This window comes from Nanorana parkeri, unplaced genomic scaffold (assembly GCF_000935625.1).
Source record: "Nanorana parkeri isolate BGI_ZX_2015 unplaced genomic scaffold, ASM93562v1 scaffold314, whole genome shotgun sequence".
NCBI classification, from domain to species: Eukaryota; Metazoa; Chordata; class Amphibia; order Anura; family Dicroglossidae; genus Nanorana; species Nanorana parkeri.
In genome coordinates this window covers 926,045-947,096 of record NW_017306582.1, presented here as the reverse complement: position 1 = coordinate 947,096, position 21,052 = coordinate 926,045, and the positions used below count along the sequence as shown (strand labels likewise).

The 21,052-nt window shown below is 44.5% G+C and overlaps 1 protein-coding gene across 2 annotated transcripts in view; it reads right to left on the bottom strand.

Moving 5' to 3' along the window:
* Positions 1–21,052, bottom strand: part of PLXNB1 (plexin B1) — a 175,959-nt gene that overhangs the window by 46,325 nt on the left and 108,582 nt on the right. For both annotated transcript variants that reach the window (XM_018557973.1, XM_018557974.1), the window contains exons 3-4: positions 5,628–6,759; positions 3,577–3,759 (exon numbers count right to left, since the gene is read on the bottom strand). In XM_018557973.1, the coding sequence (XP_018413475.1) occupies positions 3,577–3,759; positions 5,628–6,758 (1,314 nt within the window). In that variant the 5' untranslated portion in view covers position 6,759. The remainder of the gene's footprint in view (positions 1–3,576; positions 3,760–5,627; positions 6,760–21,052) is intronic.

Here is a 21,052-nt window from a genome sequence, read left to right as displayed (position 1 = left end):
TGTTGATGAGTATTATCATCTCTGATGACAGAACCACTCTGGCTTGCTATTGGTGATACATTCTCCTCTAAACAAGTCAAGTTGGAGTTCCTTCTACCTGCAGCCAAGTCACGGAATTGTTGGCACTTCTAGTAATTTTACGGCTACACTTGTAATCTCTAGAAAGCCCCAATAAACATAACTCTAGGTGAACATTACAAAAACATCTCGCTGACAATGACTTCCCTTTAAACATGGACGTTAATTGCCAAAAGTGATGTGTTCTTTATTTTCCCGCCAACACACCCACCTTGTAAGACAAAACAATAATGTAATATTGTGTGTTCAGACTTGTCCATGAGTGAGGTCATCCGGCTCGGAGAATTACTTGAAGTTACACAGAATTGTGCCAGGTTCATTTATCAGCTTAGAGTGAACTGATTAGGGATTTACAAGACACACATATTGGCATTTTACCTGTTTTTCCTACATGGCCCAACCTTACACCCCTACACAATGACAATCTTTTTGTTCTTCCCTAAAACTCATCAAGAACGGAGCACAATCAATTAATTTGTTTTCTACCCAATATTTAATTTTCAGTTGAATTGAGGAAGTTATAGAGTTAAAGAGTGGTTGATGGATTCTGGAGAGCTGAACCATCTGATGTTCTCTTCTATCTCTTGGGGGCTCTATGGGTGATATGTGCACTGAATTCCTGGGTCTGCCCATTACAAGGGGCTTCCACCATCCCTACACTGGTTAGGAGTTACTGGGCCCACACACCCACTGTGCCCATTATGAGGGGCTTCCAACATCCCTGCTCTGAGTTCTTGGGTCCACACAAGTGCTGTGCCCATTATAAGCAGCTTCCACCATCCCTATACTGTGTTTCTGGGTCTGCACACCCAAAGTGCCCATTATAATTGGCTTCCACCATCACTACACTGAGTTCCTGGGTCTGCACACCCAATGTGCCCATTATAATTGGCTTCCACCATCACTAAACTGAGTTTCTGGGTCTGCACACCCAATGTGTCCATTATAATGGGCTTCCGGCATCACTTCACTGAGTTCCTGGCTCTCCACACCCAATGTTCCCATTATAATGGGCTTTTGCCATCACTACACTGAGTTCCTGGCTCTCCACACCCAATGTTCCCATTATAATGGGCTTCCACGATCACTACAGTGAATTCCTGGCTCTCCACACCCAATGATTGCATTATATAGGGCTTCCGCCATCACTACACTGAGTTCCTGGCTCTCCACACCCAATGTTCCCGTTATAATGGGCTTCCATCACAACTACAGTGAATTCCTGGCTCTCCACACCCAATGATTGCATTATATAGGGCTTCCGCCATCACTACACTGAGTTCCTGGCTCTCCACACCCAATGTTCCCGTTATAATGGGCTTCCATCATAACTACAGTGAATTCCTGGCTCCGTAGAACTGGTGTCCATGGCGGTCGGAATGCCCATATAGCTATGCAGTTGATTGTTTGCAGTCAACAAATTTACACCTTCGACAAAAGTCGATAGAAAAATCAACTTTTATCAAACCGTGTGGTGCTGACTGGGAACTCAGGGCTGTTGATTGGCTGTTCTTGGGTTGAGTGCTGTATTGGGGCAGGCGGGGGGAGCGTCACATTTTTTAAGGTTCTGGTGGTCAGTAACGTTGCAAAGGGGTGCGGGAAAAGGGAATATGTGATGCTTACTGTGTCTGCTATAAGGCAAACATTTAGCATTGCAGAGTAAAAGTTTGATAATGCCGGTAATCTCTCATTTCCTAATCAGGAAAGAAAGCCGCTGAGCCATTCCGGGTCTCACTTCTGCAATTTTTCCTATAATCCTTTGTGAACACTGGTTCTATTTAGGTAGCACATTTTTATTTTGGTTTCATGAACTCTACAATGATCCCTCTACAAATCTGTACTCCACTGTGCCCTCATCCCCGCAGACCCCTCTACCCCTCCTCCTCACCCTGCCCATGTGAACAGGAAATTGTCATAATACCATTTGATCCAGGTGAACAGGCTGCAGGAATTTGCTTGAGAACAAATTAGCCGCTTACAGCCACAAGGTCGGCCACGGGCTGGCAAACAACAACGTCATTAACAAAAGATCACGAGTCACCCCCGGCTCTGGTATCCAGGATTAACATTTTGTTTTCCTTGCTGCAAAAATCAGATTTCGGAAATACTGGCATAGCGTGTCAATTGTGCGCTTCTGGCTTAATCTATATTTATACAATGACCATTAAGGTGTTTCTCCATATAAAGTTGGCCATACGCGGCTTGAATTTCTGCTGAATCAATTTTTCAATCAAACTTTTTTGGAAGGAGCCAGCCTGAAAACTGACAGCCAAACAGTGATGCCGGCCAATCAGATGCAGCCACCGTTTGGGTTTTTGTATTCTGACAGCTGCTGGCCCTGGCTGTGAGAATACAATACCTCAAAATCAAGTGTTTTTTCTCATTCATGTGATTAGCATAGAAGGGAGCCTAGAGCGCCATTTTTCCCAGCAAAGGTTAAAGGAGAACTATGAGGTGAGTGAAAATCACTCAGCCTCATAGTTCGAGCCGACGTGTGACAATGAAACTGATGGATCGGGAAGTGAGCAAACACATACCATCACTCACCGCTCCCCGCAGGGATTCCTCCCATCTCCGATCCTCCAGTGCTAAGTGGAAGAATGAACGGGGCAGGGGGCAGGCACAGCTGGCTCTGCCTCTAGATAGGCAGAGCCCGCTGTTACTCACACAGCTTGGTGGATCTCGACAGTAATGTCAGGATCCGTCCCGGCTCAGTATACCGCGAGCTGCAGCATGCGATATACTGTGCTTTGGGTCATGGAAGGACGCTAGTTTATCTCCTCCCGTGACCTTAGGAGAACTATGGGTAAAAACACTGACCCCATAGTTTCCTTTAAGTATTCGAGCCCTTCTATTGCTCAGGTATCGGTCCAGTTTGATAAAAAAATAAAGGCAAAACAGGGATGTCGCTGAAAACAACCAATCAGGTGTTAGCTGTCATCTTGCTACCCTGAATAAAAAAATGGGTTGCTGGAATGTGCCTGGCTGCTACAGACAAACGGCTCAGTTCACAGAGTTTTAAAGAAGGATACATATCTTTATTTGCAGTCATGTGACTGTAATTTCCAAATCTCATTGGACTAGGCTGAAAATAACTGTCACTTTTTCAAAAATAAGTGTCATTATCTTGGTGTTTTAGCTTTGTTATTTGAGCCTAATATGTTCAACATACTATATTCAAATGAGTTCAAGAATAGGATCTGTCTTCATTATTTGATGTCACCAGAGAATAGTTATAGTAAAATCATAATATTGTATAATAAAGTCTACTTTGTTACAGTATATTTTCATAAATTAGGTAAAAAGGGGTAGGCAACCTCAGCACTCCAGTTGTTGTAGAACTACAAGTCCCATGAGGCATTACAAGACTCTGTCAGCCACATGCATGAATCCCAGAGACAGAGGCATTATGGGATTTTTTTAGTCCCACCACAGCTGGGGTGCTGAGGTTGCCTACCCGTGCCATATTTCCACCGTCGATCTTACTATGTCACTTACCTTGTTAAGATATCCCTTGCTGTCACCTATAAAAGCAATGGTGTGCTCCTCTTCCACATTGATAGCGATGGAGGTGAGCCGTGCATAGGGACTCTCGAACACAGGGGTCTCTCTTAAGGGTTCCCAACTGGCCATGGGGCTCGGTGTATGGTCTGATCCACATGGGTAGGCTTCAAGGGTGTCCTACAATTGCAAGTCAAAAAAAATATATTCTCAGACATGTAGCCTAGATCCAATGGCATGCAGAGTAATGATTGACAAACACAAGGCTACGGCCTTGGGGAGCTGAACTAGTACAAATGAATATGGAAGGATTTGGAAAGAAGGTTTTGGTTTTAGTTTTACCTTAACAGTCTATTGTGATAAACATCCCAGGCATTTTCACTCTTTGATTGGTATTAAGGTAACATTTATCATATATACATCATGTCTTCATCATTTAGGCACAAACTATAAACATTTCCAGGAGCTACGACATGGATGTGGACAATGGAGGGCTGACTCCAATCTGAATCCAGCTATTTGTTTTACAGAACAAACACTTGCATTTCATTGATTTTTCCTGCGGCCACCAAAACTTTTTTTTAGTTTTGGATATAGTAGGGAATGGATACAAACACTGTCAGTTATGTTTTGTCTCCTATTGGGCAGATTTCCTTTCACCTTCTGTTCTAGACCCCACCGGTCTGAGGGCCGGTGCACACCTAGGCGACACCTCACCGCGCAGCAATCGTGCACAATTCCACGCGGATTGCCGCACGGTCACGGTGTTGCCTAGCACAGACGGTCGTCCAGTGGGTGTCATTATTTTAAAATGGCACCCCAGTTGCGATTCCGCAGCTGTTTCCGAACACGATCGGAGCTAAAACAGCCACGCGTCATGTACCTTTTTTCTGCGATGGATGTGCAGATGTCACCCCATTGAAATCAACGGGGCCGCGCGGCAATCGCTGCCTGCATTGTGCAGGACCGCGCGATTCCGGGACCCGCCCGCAATACCGGATCGCTCAGGTCTGCACCGGGCCTAAAAGGTAGGTATAGGCAAACTCTGGCCCTCCAGCTGTGGTGCAGTTAAAAATCCTATGATGCATTGCAACACTATGGCAGCCACAGGCAAGACTCCCTAGAGGCAGATGCATAATGGGATTTGCAGTTTTACAACAGCTGGAGGGCCGGAATTTGCCTCCCCTTGGTCTAAGGTGTTGCTGTTCTAAGGTTCAACTCTATTAGTGTTCCAGTGACAACTCAAGATTGGTCACCAGCATAAATAAAGATAGTGAATCACCCCTAGTAGGGATAAAGACTATAGATTTTAACTAGAGCATAATCAAAAATGTCCACTGCCAATGGTCTGGCCAATCCACTTTCCCAATTTGGTCTGCCAGGTTCCCACCTGCAAGTATTATGCCTTATGTAAAGGGAAATTGCACATTCTCCTATCCTAGGGCATCAAAGGTTCTTTGAGAGGAGGGCCCATTCTAGAAGCACCCACCATGTGCAGAAGGGCATCCTTTTTTTTCTTTGTGTGACTAAATTGCATTAAAATGAAGCCAAAATAATGATCCAGTGGATTACCTGATATTCACAGAGATCAGCCATCTGCAAATCAGAACAATCCAGACTGACTTGCTAATCTCTACCATTGACCTTATTCCTTATCAACACAGTGAATGGTCTAGAATTCTAGCTGGGCCCACATCAGATGGTACCTTTTACTCCACCACATACTAAATTTGTGAAGAGATGCTGACCAGATAATGTTAGTTAAGGACGGAAAAACATCAAAGACAAACAATTGCTTTTGAAACTCTAGGCCTTTTTATGAACAAAGCTTATAAGGGTGGAACATATTTTAAACCACATCTACCAATACCATAAGGGATCATTTGCATCAAACCAGTGCTATAGAAGAAACAAGGTTCAACCAACATTAAAATGATAACATGCTATAAAGAGGAGCCACCATCAATAGTCTGGACTTTTTTATTGTTTCCCATATTCTTAAATTCCACTTTCCCAGAATTTAATTACGGACACAAAGAAATACTCACATTCGGAAGGTGAACGCAGTTAGATTTCACGTCATACTCTATGTAGGCCACTTCTCTCTTATCCTCGTCCTTGCCATCCCTGGTGTAGCAGATGTCTCTCGTCCGATTGATCAGTCTGTCGATATGTTCCATGGAGTACAAACACAATCCTGATTCCTCGCTTACTTTCCCAGATGCCGCATGCCACATGGAGAACACAGCAAACAGCACATCTCCTCTGGTGTTCAAAACCCCTCTAGCAAGGTGTTCTCCAGGCTGTGCGATGTAGGCGGCCTGGAGAAGGTTGTAGGCCTTCAAACCATCTCTTGTCTGGCAGCTAAGGGGCAACTCAACATAAGAATAATAATGGGAGTCATCGGGACAGATACGGGAGATATAGGTCTTATACTCCCGAGATGGTGATTTTAAGTCACGGCGATAGAAGAGGAAGTAAACATTGGACCGGTGGGTGAAGACCTTAATAAAGTGGTGGTTGTACTCTGAAAGTCTCCCTACTACTGCTAGCTTAGCAGTCTCCTCATAGGAAAAGACGGAATGGGGTTCAGCACCCGCGTTGAGGTTCCGAGTGGTGATTGGAGGAATGCCACCGACCCCTTTACTTGTGTAGCCCCTTCCCACAAACAAGAGGGGTGTACTATCCTTAGAAAGCCCAACCAGACCAACTGTGGTGACATTCGGGTCATTTGCAGCAACATACTGGGAGTCCACTGGTCTTTCTGGTCGGAAGAGGACGTCATCAATGGATCCCAAAAGTCTTTTCTCACAGATACCCTGGAAAACGCTGCCACAGACTATCAGCTCGTTTTGACTTGGAACGACTAGCAGAAGCTTATTGTGGTTGTTGGTGTTTTGTACATGGGCGCACTCTGTAGTTACAGGGGGCAAGCAGTCCTTGCTATCCCAAACTGGTCCAGTCTGTACCGGCTCCTTCTCCAACTTCAGGTCCTCAGTGAGCTGATAAAGGTAGTTTGTAGCTCCAAGATACAGAGTCCCTGTATTGGTATCCAAGGTGAGGTGGTTGAACATGGTTTTGTTCTGTGAAAACGTGACATAGGCATGTGCGCCCATGACAGTTGTCCCAAGGAAACACAAAGCAGTAAGGAGAACAGTTCCTGGAGGCATGATGATCATTCTGCCATAAAAAAAATAGGAAATACGCATTAGTTTCAGACAAAATTAAAAGAAAACCCAAAATTCTAAATTATAACATCCAGTAAAATAAACGTCAAGGACGAAAATAAATAAACTAAAGCAAAAGTTTAGATAATGTTAATAACAAGCGATCAAGTTTAATTGCACAGGTACTGGGCAAATTGAAGTAAAGCTTTGAATATGACTTAATAAACCCCCCCGGCATCAGGTGATACTTTCCTTTCTCACACCCCCTGCCACCCTGTTTGTTAGAACTCCACAGTGAATAGCACTATGTAAGCTTCATGATGGACTGTGCACAAGGCTAATGGCCTACCGCCGGCCCACACATGCCCATACTTGACCCTGGCGATTGGCCGCTCAGGTGCAATGCACTGCATTGTGGGAGGAAGGGGAGAAGGACAGAAGCTCTCCCCCATACCATGTAATTTCAACGGCTCTTGCAGGTGAATAGATCCACATAGGAGAACGTGGAAGGTAGTGGGGATGTCTTATCAAGAGAACCTGAGAACTCGAAACATATGATGCAATTGTAGCTTTAAATGTTCTTCTGCAACCTGTGTAAATCATAAGTAATGTAATAATGTATTATGGCCACTAGATGGAGCTGATGAGCATGAATATGTTCTATGCTCCTTATCTCCATCTAGTGGCCATAATTTGTTATTGCAATACATTTGACCTGAAAAGGAAATGCAAGAATGTTCATTTTTGCCTCTATTCGCACAGAATGAACATTCACAGAGATTTGCAGGGTACATGGCTCTGCGAGTTGTTTAGAAATAGACCCCAAATTGTTTATTACTGCACTTATTTCACATTCACCCATTTTGTATGGTGACCACCCCTCTCTAGATAGTAGTGAACCCGCATTCTGCTTGATGTTTCCTGATAAAATGCCAACCACTGAAAAGGCATCAAGCAGATATGAATTCTAAAACAATAAGGAAATCACAATGGAAGAGCCATACTTGAAGCAAATCCAATTTTCCCGGGTTGGGAAGATATCATGGTATAAAGAGTGCTTTCGCTCAGGGCTTTTTCTAAATTGGATATCAGCCTGAATGAGAAGCAACGCTCAGAAGAAGCTGTGGAAAAAAAAAAAACCTAAAACAGCATTTTCCAATAAGGGGGAACGAGGGAGCCATTATTATGTTAGAGGTGAAGCACTAACTTCCATCGCTTAGCCAGTCCCTCCGTGGCTTCTGAGAGGCTCACAAGTGGCGTCTGCTTGATTTATTTTTAAAGGAGCACTCTGGTATGAAATTCACTAGACTGAAGAGAGGTCAATATTATACTGACCTTCAGTCTCAACAGAACTTGTCTGCTAGATTGTAATAGCACAGCTGCTTAGATCTCCAAATACAATCAGTGAATTTGTTCTCAGTGCTTTAAGCGGAGAGAGCCGCAAATATGCAGATTAGCTGATCTTCTGAACTGGGTGCCCAGAACTTTTTGGTGTCTCTATCTGTCCTGTTGTAACGTGAACCTGTGGCCAGGTTATGGACATTCTATACATACAAACGACTCTAGACGTGCAGAAAATGAGCTTTAAAATAAGCCCCTACTGAACTCTGTAGCTGCAGGCACTGTGGATCAAAGCATCTTCAAAATGCACTGAAATCAGAAGCTACTCTTACCTTGTTCCCCGCCTCTCAGTAATGACTCAGCAGCACAAATCCTCTGTTTCCCTCTCCCAGCAGTGACTCAGCAAGGTAGCTCCCCCTCCCAGCAGTCACTCAGCAGCTCAGCTTCCCCTGCTCCCTCCTCCCAGCAATGACTAAGCAGACCTTCCTGTAATAAAGACCGGTCACTGCTGTTCTCTACCCTTGTGCATGGTGACTGGTCTTGTCTCCGCCCCCTCATTTATTAAGACCAGTCACTGCTGCTCTCTCTCCTTGTGAAAGGTGATTAGTCTTGTCTCCGCCCCCTCCTGTTATAAACACCACTCACTGCTGCTCTCTCTCCTTGTGCAAGGTGACTGGTCTTGTCTCCACTACCACATGTAATAAAGACCGGTCACTGCTGCTCTCTCCCCTTTTGCAGGGTGACTGGTCTTCTCTCCGCTCCCTCCTGTTATAAAGACCAGTCACTGCTGCTCTCTCTCCTTGTGCAGGGTGACTGGTCTTGTCTCTGCCCCCTCCTATAGTTTTCTGCCGGCAGTCTGCAGTAGGTGAGTCCTGCTGGGCCCCTCTCACAGCTCTGCTCTCTGCACAGGTTCAAGTACTATTTGTGCAGATCGCACTGGACCGGAACGCAGGCACTAATGTGTCTGCGTTCCGGGTGTGGGCGATCGCACTGGGAACGGGGGGTGGCTGCAGTGCCATTGACTTCTATGCACCGCCATGCCCCCTCCCGCCCCTGAACGCAGGGAGCTGGCCGGCTTGCGTTCCAGAGGCCAAACGCTCTGGAGCGCAGTCTTTGTGGTGTGAACAGGCCCTTACAGTATATGGTAATATCTTGGGTTGCATTTGATGCACACAAGGAGAATTTATATCCTTTGTGGCTATTAATGAATGTGTTTAGGTTATTTGGAGGCAGAGAGGGATGTTGGTACTATTAATTGGCTTCATGTATTTTATATTGAACAAACCTGTTTTTTTTTCTCATTTAAAGGGACATTGCGCCCTCAGTTTAGATAAAATAATACTAAGCGGAGATCTTCGATGGTTTCAGCCACCACTTAATGATATATCTTCTAGATTCCCAAGGACGTCTATCTTGTCTCTAATCTCTAACAGTTTCCAGGCTCGCTGACAATAAATGACTTTTTGGGGAGACATTCCAGTCAGGTGACAGAGGAGGGTGTAGACCAGTCAATAATTCCACTGATGGAGAACAATGGACCTGTCGGGACTGGGAGCGTCTCCTTGATTCCCCTTCCATCTCATGACCTTGGGCAGGTCGCTTAATCTTCTAATGTCTCCGGCTCAAACACGTTAAGGCGCATCGTTATACGGAGGGCTTAGCGCTACTATAAACAGAAGACGACACATAAGACACCGGCGTACTGGAGAAGAAAGAACGCATGTCACCAAATCGCCAACAAATCCTCCGGAGAGTGGAAGAGGCCGAGGAGAGCATCTGATGTCATTCACGGGAGATTACTCTTGTATGTGTATAAGCTCATATGTACGTGGAGGAGAAATCTAATTCATTCCATCTCAACTGGGAAAGCAAAAGCAAAGTAAAAGCTTGATTACATTCCACCCTCATCAATACAGGGTCACAGCACAACATGGCCGCCTCGCTGGGCAGCCCATGGGTACTCAGACCTATAGGAAATGACTGCATATTAAAGTGTATCAAAACCCAAATGTAATATTTTGCAGCCTACCAGTTATTAGATGTGGCAGTTGCATTAGTTTTCTTTTTCCAGACTTTTTTCTCTTGGTGATCCTGCCAATAATGCACTTCCTGTAGAAGTTACACCTTTAGGAACAAGTAATGGAAGGATGACCATGTCAGCTCCAGAGCCTATACCTTTAAGAACAAAAAATGGAAAGATGACCATGTCAGCTCCGGAGCTTACACCTTTCAAAATAAGTCATATATTTGTGTCCAAAAATGTTCCTTTTAGGCATCAATAAAGCGAGTGGCGAATGTTAATGTTCTGCATTACAGATACTTTCTAACATATATGTGATGCATGTTATGTATTATGCATCAGGAAATCTTCTCCTGCACTGTGTACACTTAACTGAGGCTATAAAACAGTATCAATATTTCATTCTGGTGGTTTTGGTTACATTGCTACTCTGCGGTTATAGACACAGTTTTATCGGTGATGCAGTCTACAGCTGTAACCAAAAATAACTAAATAGAGACCCGTGTGTTAACCCTTCACAAGGTGAATTGGTACATTGTCCATATTACACAAAATAACAGGTTCACTTTGCAGGAGGAATCACTGGCAGGCTGTTCCCATCTGCCCCATGTGCCACTGTCGTGCCGAGCCAAAGTGCCCCAAACTTCCCAGGTATCCTTCTGAAAGTCTAAACCCACAAGGGGCTCAGCAGGCTCTTCACCGGCCTCATGTGACAGTACTGTGGCCTCATAATTGGCCACTTAGATACCCAGCACTGTATGATGTAGAGACAGGGGGTGTTATGCTTTCACCATACCTGAAACTACCTGATGCCCCATGGAGCATATTCCTCTCTCTTATCACACTGGTACAGGAAGGCCCGAAGCGAAAACAAATAAATAAGCGGACGACATACATGACTAGGTGTATAGGGGTGACAAGTTACAAAAGGGTTAACGAGGGTTCAGTCTTTGGACAAGGTCACTTACCTGATTAGACAGGTCAAGATAAAAGGTTAGGTGGAGCTTGAACGCTGGTCCGAGTAGGAGGGTCCTCTCTTCAGCAGTTGGAGATTGTCTGACGAGGAATGAACTTCCCTCACACCCTCCTGCCCTTTTTTGTTGTTAGGTTCTGGGTATATATGCGGTTGGGGTCTTTGGAGGCCATCAAATAATAGGTGCTGGTGGTTAATGTTTGGGGTGTAACCTGTCTTGGTATGTGTCCTCTATTCATGGTGTGTAAGCTTGTGAACACTATTGGATATTTGGAGTCTATGCGGTCAGTTGGTGGTTGTCCCCGAGGCGGTGTGTTGCGGCTGGGGGCCTATAATGTTGTAGTACTGACGCATAGAACGGATAAAGAAAAGGTGTGGCCTTCAAAGACCTGCAACTTGGTTTATGTATTTCTGACGGATGTTGAAATTGTTTATGTAGTTATGTTTTATATCAAATTATTCAATAAAAGGCTGCTAAGGCCATTTAATGCCATTTTGGGGTGTGGTCTGTTTATTCCTTACAGGGATGGGTGGTCTTGGTGGCTAGTATTAGGGGAAGAAAATGGGGACATCTATGCTACCTTAGTCATGACCATGTGGTTAAGAGGGTGCTGTAATAAATCCCAACTGGTCATTCATGTATAAGATATGTCGCCAGCAAATCAATAAGTTTGTTTTAAAGTGAAAAGCTATTTATTCTTGTATGAACACATAGAAAAGCAATGTTTCTGGACCACGCAGGGACCATTGCTCACATGCCTGAGGACGGCTCCCTGCGTGGTCCAGAAATGTTGCTTTTCTATGTGATTATACGAGAATAAATAGCTTTTGACTTTGAAACAAGCTGATTGGTGTGCTAGGGACATATCTACCTGATACCCCAAGCATTTTGTGGCATACCTTCGTACGCATGTGCAAGTTAACAAAAGTACCCGCATTTACCCGTCATACAGCCACTGATGTCTATGGGGGGCGGTAAGCAGCACCTGTGATTCCCAGGTGGAGAAATATGCCTGAGTTGTACGTGTATACGCATGTGTGCATGAGGCCTAAGACAAGTGTTACTGGCAGGATCACCAGCTGAAAATAAATATAAAAACCTGTAAAAGAAAACTATATGTACTTGTGGCACTTTCAAGGTTTGTAACCTGTTAATGAAATGATAAAGCCGACACCTCCAGGTTTATTTGCATCAGGTTCTTTATTCCTGAAAATCGGAGTTGCTCCAGCAAGCAAAAGGCGACAACCGTGGCCGACCCTCGAACGTTCTGCCCAGTTTCCAATTGGCCACAAAGTCTGATGGGCTGCCTCATGAGCTAATAGGAAACTGGGGTCGAAATGGGAAGGGATGGGCCATAGAGCAAATATAAAAGTTGCCCTTTGCAGAAGCTCCTATTCCTTCCTGAGCATTCCGAAGCACATTTCCAGGAGAGTGACAACACTCAACGCAACATTTCCATTTTATTCTATGGGAACCCATTCATATCTGAGCATGATGTGCTGTTGCTTATCATGCAAAGGTAGTACAGGAGGTTCTTTGATGCAAGAAAGCACATTTTTGGCCCCATAGAGTTTAATGAGAGCTCCTGAAAAATTAGGTAATGTATGTTTTTTGTGCCTCTTTGTGCCTAACATCCATCTCCTTCTCATACTGACCTGACTGCAGTTGGCCTAAACATAAAAGCTTATACCAGAAAACAAGATGCGCTTACAAGCGTAGGGAAGAAATGAACAACAAAGCCGACCTTGAAGTGTTAACATAATAGATATTCAATGAAAATAAATTAACCGTGTATGAAGGGAACTGGAACAGTGCCACTCATAGCCAAGTTGGCGGGTATAATGCCAGGGTCGGGTTATACGGAAAGCGCTCCGTGACCTACACATTATAATACAGCTTATCCCGGCACATTTTGGCCATTTTATTTTTTAAAGAGAAACAAATATCTTCACTCTTATCCAACAGCAAGAGGTGCTAACCGTCCATTCCGTACCATCAGTTATAACCGCGGCACAAATTTAATTCTTAGATGCCAGGCTCGGTCTCCAACCTGGCTAACGAACCTTGGCCCATCTGCCGCCATCTCCTCCGTGAAATATTGGTTGCGCTTTTCCAAGGCTCCTGTGGTTCCGGATGACCATGGCACCAACAACAAAGGGAGCGGGCTAGCCAAGTGTGGAGGCCTCACCGCAGTACATTAGGCCCGGATGTAATTTGGGGACTTGTGATGTAGAAACGGGATCATCATTCATCTGCGTGTCATGAAACAAAGACAAATAACTTCGGCGTGCATGGCTACAAGGCCTTAATGGACTCCTAAATGGATTATTGTAATTGTTACCCACACGCAGAGCTTATTACACGCTGTGTATCCGCGGTAAAGCATTTGTGGCCAGTCAGGTGTCTGAGACACATAGACAGACTTGTTTAAAATGAATCTGTAGTCAGTTGAAAGTATTAAAATATTTAAAATGTGACAGAAAGATAGAAAGAACTATAAAATAGATAGAGAGAGAGAGAGAGAAAAAAAGAGAGACTGAGAGAGAAAGAGAGAGAGAGACAGAGAGAGAGACTGAAAGTGAGAGACAGAGAGAGAGACTGAGAGAGAGAGAGAAAGAGAGAGAGAGAGAGAGAGAGAGAAAGAGAGAAAGAGAGAGAGAGAGAGAGAGAGAGAGAGAGAGAGAGAGAGAGAGAGAGAGAGAGAGAGAGAGAGAGAAAGAGAGAGAGAGAGAGAGAGAGAGAAAGAGAGAGAGAGAGATTGATTTGATACATTTGTGGCCATCTAAAGCCTTTGGGTCCTTTACCCCGGAGTTGGCTTTTAAAGATCAGAAATCACTTTTCCACCTTGTACGGAATAGCTGAACTGTTTAATTAGATTGCTGGCATGGCTTCAGTGAAGAAGATTATTTTAGGCTGATAACACTACTTGCCCAAGGACACCAGAAGCCGAGCCAAAAGTTTGATCTTCAAAGTGTTCAAAGCAACAAGTGACTCTGCTTATGGACAGTCACCTCTAAGGCAGACACATTACGGGTATTAAACTGTGTCAGGTCTCTGTGGCACAAGGTGGCTAAGTGATGAGAAGTCTTGCCTCGCAGTCAGTTCCTACCATGAGCTCCATCTATATGTTCTTCAAATGAGTCTTCTCTAGGAGATCCCTTCTTCCCACAATCCAAAGACATAATTCAAGGTTTTCTTAAAATTGTATTCATCTGGGGTCAGTGAGAAGAATGTCCCTTACATTGGTGGTCAGTGGGTAGAATGTCTATTACTTTGGTGGTCAGTGGGAAGAATGCTCCTTACATTGGTGGTCAGTGGGAAGAATGTCCCTTACATTGGTGGTCAGTGGGTAGAATGTCTATTACTTTGGTGGTCAGTGGGAAGAATGCTCCTTACATTGGTGTAAATCACTTTTCCACCTTGTACGGAATAGCTGAACTGTTTAATTAGATTGCTGGCATGGCTTCAGTGAAGAAGATTATTTTAGGCTGATAACACTACTTGCCCAAGGACACCAGAAGCCGAGCCAAAAGTTTGATCTTCAAAGTGTTCAAAGCAACAAGTGACTCTGCTTATGGACAGTCACCTCTAAGGCAGACACATTACGGGTATTAAACTGTGTCAGGTCTCTGTGGCACAAGGTGGCTAAGTGATGAGAAGTCTTGCCTCGCAGTCAGTTCCTACCATGAGCTCCATCTATATGTTCTTCAAATGAGTCTTCTCTAGGAGATCCCTCTTCCCACAATCCAAAGACATAATTCAAGGTTTTCTTAAAATTGTATTCATCTGGGGTCAGTGAGAAGAATGTCCCTTACATTGGTGGTCAGTGGGTAGAATGTCTATTACTTTGGTGGTCAGTGGGAAGAATGCTCCTTACATTGGTGGTCAGTGAGAAGAACTTCCCTTACATTGGTGGTCAGTGGGAAGAATGCTCCTTACATTGGTGGTCAGTGGGAAGAATGTCCCTTACATTGGTGGTCAGTGGGTAGAATGTCTATTACTTTGGTGGTCAGTGGGAAGAATGCTCCTTACATTGGTGGTCAGTGAGAAGAACTTCCCTTACATTGGTGGTCAGTGGGAGGAATGCTCCTTACATTGGTGGCTAGGGGATAGAATGCTCCTTACATTGGTGGTCAGTGGGAAGAATGTCCTTTACATTGGTGGTCAGTGGGAGGAATGCTCCTTACATTGGGGGTCAGTGGGAAGAATATCCCTTACATTGGTGGTCAGTGAGAAGAACATCCCTTACATTGGTGGTCAGTGGGAAGAATGCTCCTTACATTGGTGGTCAGTGGAAAGAATTACCCCCTTACAGACAGCTAGAAAGATCATTGGTGTCCTTCCGATGGCTTTGCCAAGTGGCACTAGACCCAGAATGATGCAGAGCACATCAGAAGGGAGGTCAGTCAGCCAAATCCCAAGGAAACTCTAGCAACCTCTGAAGGAACCCTGGTTGGGTTAATGCATCTTGAACTGGTTAATTAAAAGCAGAACTCCAGCCATAAATAACAGGATAAAAATAAAAAGCTTGTTGAAAGATAAAACAACAAAACCGACATTTGCTACAATATTCAGCTTTAATCTAAATTTCATCTACGGTACTTTTTTCTACCACTAGATGTCCTCAGTCTGATGGCCAACATCATTGAGCTCACTTCCTCTAAGCCCAGGTCATCCTTGACCCGGCCTTTTATTCAGCAGTGAAGGAGGAGCAGCACTTTGCACTACAAGGACTGCAAGAGGCTGATATCGGGTCATATTCATGTACTTATACTGCTTGTACTTAAAAATACATTTAATGATGTATTAATGAATACAGAGCTGTGCTATTTGTGTCTTTTTATATCTGCCTCAAATTTGGCTTTTTTTCTCTCCCTCTCACTCTGCAAAGCTGTGAGTACGCTGAAAGGAATCATTTTCCTTTGCTTAAGGTTTATATTACACGGTGCCTGAGACATAAGGGGGCCGCTCTTTGTAATGCCATACAGAATTGAATACTTTGCTGTAACGTTAATGGGCCCAGTGATTATAGGAGCACTCAGCTGGCACCTTCTGGTACACACTCGACTCCGCTATCTTTATAAAAATCTCACAAGCAGATTACCCAGCATGCACGCCGTCATAACTTAACCCCCTTCGGTGCCTGGGCACACCAGAAGTCGCACACTGCATATTGCAACTACGCTCCCGCTGCGGCTTTAAAGTAGGGGCCTCGTGTTCTCCATGAGCATTTTTAACTTACTTTATTTAAATGAGAACGCAGCAGGGGGAGTGAGTCTCTGAATTAAAGGCCAACTCTGTCACGGTGGTTTTCTGTGGCTGCTGATACGTTGAAATGGATTGCTGGTTATGTGCTGTAAATCTCTTTGAGGGCTACAGAGCATCCACAACTACTGTGCCCCCCCCACCCTAGCCCAGAGTCCTCAATGCCTTGCTCTCCTTCACATCCTTTGATGCAGGAAATTCAACTTATGAAGAGGAATGCACATGTATGTATTGGGCGGGAGGGAGCTTGCACGGTAAGCAGGAAGTGCAGTCACCTCTACTAGAAAGTTTGTGCATAGCTGATATTTAAATTATATTTCATTATATTGTGCAATATAGGCAAAGAAAGATGTCTGTGCAGCGCCACCTGCTGGTGACAAGTGGTACAGCACATCTGTACCCATACATGCTGGTCAGTTATGAACATTTGTGCATTAAAATGGACTTTATGTAACTTTCATCCTGGATGCCCGACTCAGCCTAAAACCAGCAGATACCTCAATCCTCATATTTAGATTGCCCTTCAGTTCAAGCCTGAAAAAAACCTAGGCCAATGTGCACAGCGATTCACTTAGTTCACTGTAGCCCAGTGGTAGGCAACCTTGGCACTTCATCTGTGGTGACATTACAAATCATATCATGCCTCTGGGAGTCATGTCTGTGGCTGTCAAGAGTCTTGCAATGTCTCATGGGACCTGTAGTCTTACAACGGCTGGAGTGCCAAGGTTGCCTACCCCTGCTGTGGCCTCACCCTCACACACACACTGGAGCCTGAGAGGGAGGTTACATGGCACAGAACCATCGGTGGCTGCAGAAGCAGTGTGCAAAGCCTGCTGTATGTGATAGTTGAAAACCCAGATTAAAAAGCAACTCCGGCAACATGTAAATCTACACTCGAAATGGATGACATGTAGTTTGCTTTATGCAATGTGTATCATTAAAGTTGAGCTCTGGGATAAGGAAATCTTGTCCTCATACAAGAGTCATGTGTGTTCTTCCTTGAATCTTGATGAGCTTTGTGTATTTTCTTCCAGATCTGTGCAGGAATCCAGTATGAGACTTGGAGCTTCCTGTAATAAAGACCAGTCACTGCTGCTCTCTCTTCTTGTGCAGGGTGACTGGTCTTGTCTCCGCCCCCTCCTGTAATAAAGACCGGTCACTGCTGCTCTCTCTTCTTGTGCAGGGTGACTGGTCTTGTCTCCGCCCCCTCCTGTAGTTTTCTGCAGGCAGCCTGTAGTGGGAGGGGTTTGCTGGGTCCCCCCCCCCCCAGCTCTGCTCTCTGCACAGGTTATGGGCAACATAGTGATGATGTCACTTATAGTTACATAGTTATACAGGTTGGAAAAAAAAAGAAATAAAGAAAAACCCGCTAATACCCGGACTTGCAAAGGCATTTGGTAAACACAAAGTGGATTTATATCCTTTGTGGCTATTAAGGAATAGATTCATATGAACTTTTTGGGTGGCTGGAGTTCAACTTGGAGAAGGGAAATAGTTGTGGAGATACTGTACACACAGCTTACTAGCACACACAAAGGTGGCTCCATTGGACCCTGCAAGGGAAAGGTGCCACCCTAAAACAGGATATGAGGACCAGTGCTCAGGGGACCAGCTGATTCTGCAGGAAACGAAAACTTTTAAACATCAAGGAGGAATATCCATTGTATGCAATTTAATCAGCATTTACTATCACTTTACTATTCACAGTGGCTCAGTAGTTAGCTCTTCTGCCTTCCAGCACTGGGGGTCCCTGGTTCAAATCCAGGGTTGGCCCAGACACTATCTGCATGGAGTTTGCATGTTTTCCCTGTGCTTATGTGGGTTTCCTTCAGGTTGTCCGGTTTCCTCCCACACTCCAAAGACATGCTGGTAGGTTAATTGGCTCCAATCTAAATAGACTTCATATGTATGCATATGAGGGACCTTAGAGTGTAAGCTCCTAGAGCGTAGGGATTGATGGAAATAAAGAATATGTAAATGCTGCATAAATTAATGGCGCTATATAATTACCTATCATAAATAAATTGCAGAAATATTAAAGCAATGAAATGACAGACAATGCAAAGCTAAGGGCCTGCTTTCCTAAAGCTTTGCCACCCTATGCAAGGGTCTACACAGCCTCCCCACACATCCAGCCATAGGAACTCTGATAACCACCCCACTAACAGGACTCATATAGAAAGCCGTTCAATGACACTCCCGGAGTCACAGACCCGCTGTAATCCCCCATATCTCTGCCTCTCGGCTGTGTGATGAATACTGCTGTGACGGCAAAATAGCGTGGCATTCTATAAATCATAATAATAGTGTCTCCTGTTGTGTAAGCTGATTGCAGGAGGAGAAAAACAAGATTATATTTCTCTCCGGGGCGCACTGTGCGTTCGCAAACACACCTTGGCGGGTTTTATCGATCCAGGTGGCAGGGAAGTGATATTGGAGATGTCCTCTGAGAAATCCCATTGTACGGATCGCTGACTCCCGAGGGGCCGGCGGGAAGACACAAATCATCGGTGGAACATCACCATAGAATTCTCGGTCGTACTCAGGAAGGCAACAAGCAAGGTGCGAAGTTTAGTGACATGTAACAACCAATCAGAATTCAGCCTTCACTTTTATAACTTTTTATGCTGGCCATAGAGAGAGGGATAGGAGCTCAGGAACGCTGAGCCTGTGGTTCTATTAGGCTCCGCATTACTAAGCTGCGCTGATGATTGAGTGTCTGATATGACTACTCCAGCCTCAGTGCCACCTACCACTGTGCATCCATCAGTGCCACCCCATCAACGGCACGGCCCTGGCTGCATTTGTTTTCTTTTTCAGGCTGTTATCTTCATATTTTCACCTGGTTACCCTGCAAATAACACACTCCCTGCCCACAGGGTGGCTACACACACTCCTTCACTCAGTGGCATCACAAGGGGGGTGCCCATAGACAAGAATATCTGTATGTGGCTATATAATGCTACTCATATCAACTCACACACAGCCCTATTCTGCATGGCCCCTGCGTTACATCATGCGTTACCCCTGCAATGGTGTCACCCAGGTGACACCATTGCAGGGGTGACACCAAAATGACAGTCATTTTGGTGTCACCCCTTCTAAAAAGTCGGGCACTCGGTCATGGACCGAGAGCCCGAAAGTGTCAGGAGAGGGGAGGGGACCCGGCGGCATACCTCATCCCACCAGGTGAACGTCCCTTCCTCTCCTTGCCGTTGTCCATCACCAAGATGGCCGCCGTGAGGCGTCAATCAGATGGCCGCGCATACACGATGACGTCATCACGTGACACGTGGGGTGTTACCCGGTCTAGAGACCTAGTGACACCCGGCCTTGGGACGCCCCTGCCTTCACTGTATCTAAGGAGGAAGTCAGGAAGTGACAAGGACACAGCAATAACAGGTATTTTATGTACAGTAATACCTTGGTTTACAAGTAACTTGGTTTGAGAGCGTTTTGCAAGACAAGCAAACATTTATGAAAAATGTTGCCTTGATATACAAGCAAATGTCTTGCAATAAGAGCAAAATTTTGTAGAAAAGAGCCACCCGAATAAGGCTGTAGCAGTGCGAGCGATGAGTCTGTTTAACAACAATGCAATGTCACATTGGATAGATTCCTTGTTAAGGTTTCACGAAATGAAAAAGATTGCATTGAGTCAAGAGATAGCAGTGATTCCATTAGTGATAGTGAAAGTCGTCCTGCACAATAATCCTCCTCTCTCTTGTCCCCCTCACACCGGCCACAAAGGTAACTGTAATTGGTTTATTTTTATTTATATTTTGTACAGTATTATATTACAGTACAGTATTGTAATCATTTTATATGAATATTTTTGGGTTGTGGAACGAATCATCTGAATTTCCATTATTTCCTATGGGGAAATTCGCTTTGATATACAAGCGCTTTGGATTACAAGCGTGCTGCCGGAACGAATTATGCTCGTAAACCAAGGTATTACTGTACTTGCGGAAAATGTTCCTACCTTGAAAAGAGAAAACGAAAACAGCCACCACATCTAAGGACCGATGAGCTGCAATATATTATATGTTTTGTTCTTGGGTCCAGATACACCTAAACTGGAATTTGCAGGAAGCAGCACCGGAATGTTCTATGATAACAACAACAAATAAAATGACTGCCGCTAGTTCGGAGAGGGCCGATCCTCAATCCGGCTCCTCTGTCATTTTCATGGAAGTTGTTTCCTCGCAGCATCCTATTTACTGATCATATTTTACTGCCTGGAAGTGGGAATCCTACTTAATGGGTGACTCAACCTCCGCCAATCCCTATAGAAATCCTTAGTACTTGAGAGCTGCGATATTGAGCCGCTAGCTTGTGCTCTGCATTCAAATGTGCCCAGCAATTCAGGTCAAACACACCATTTAGAGGCCATTAAGGATGCCTCGGTATGTAATTATGCTTCCTTCCTGAGATACGGGATAAAGCATACTCTGTATATTATTTCACAGGTCATTAGTCAACTCATCGGAGACAATGGAGATAAAACATTCTTTACAAGGGTGGCTAAGACTAAAAGAGAAATAAAAAATGGAGGACCTGAATCCTTGCAGAGGAACTCCAACCTAAGCAAAACTTTCAATGGCTGATCTCCAAATATGACATGCTAGTCACAAATGTTATATTTAGCTCTTATCATAATAATAATAACAACAATATATGATGTGTTATATATATATATATAT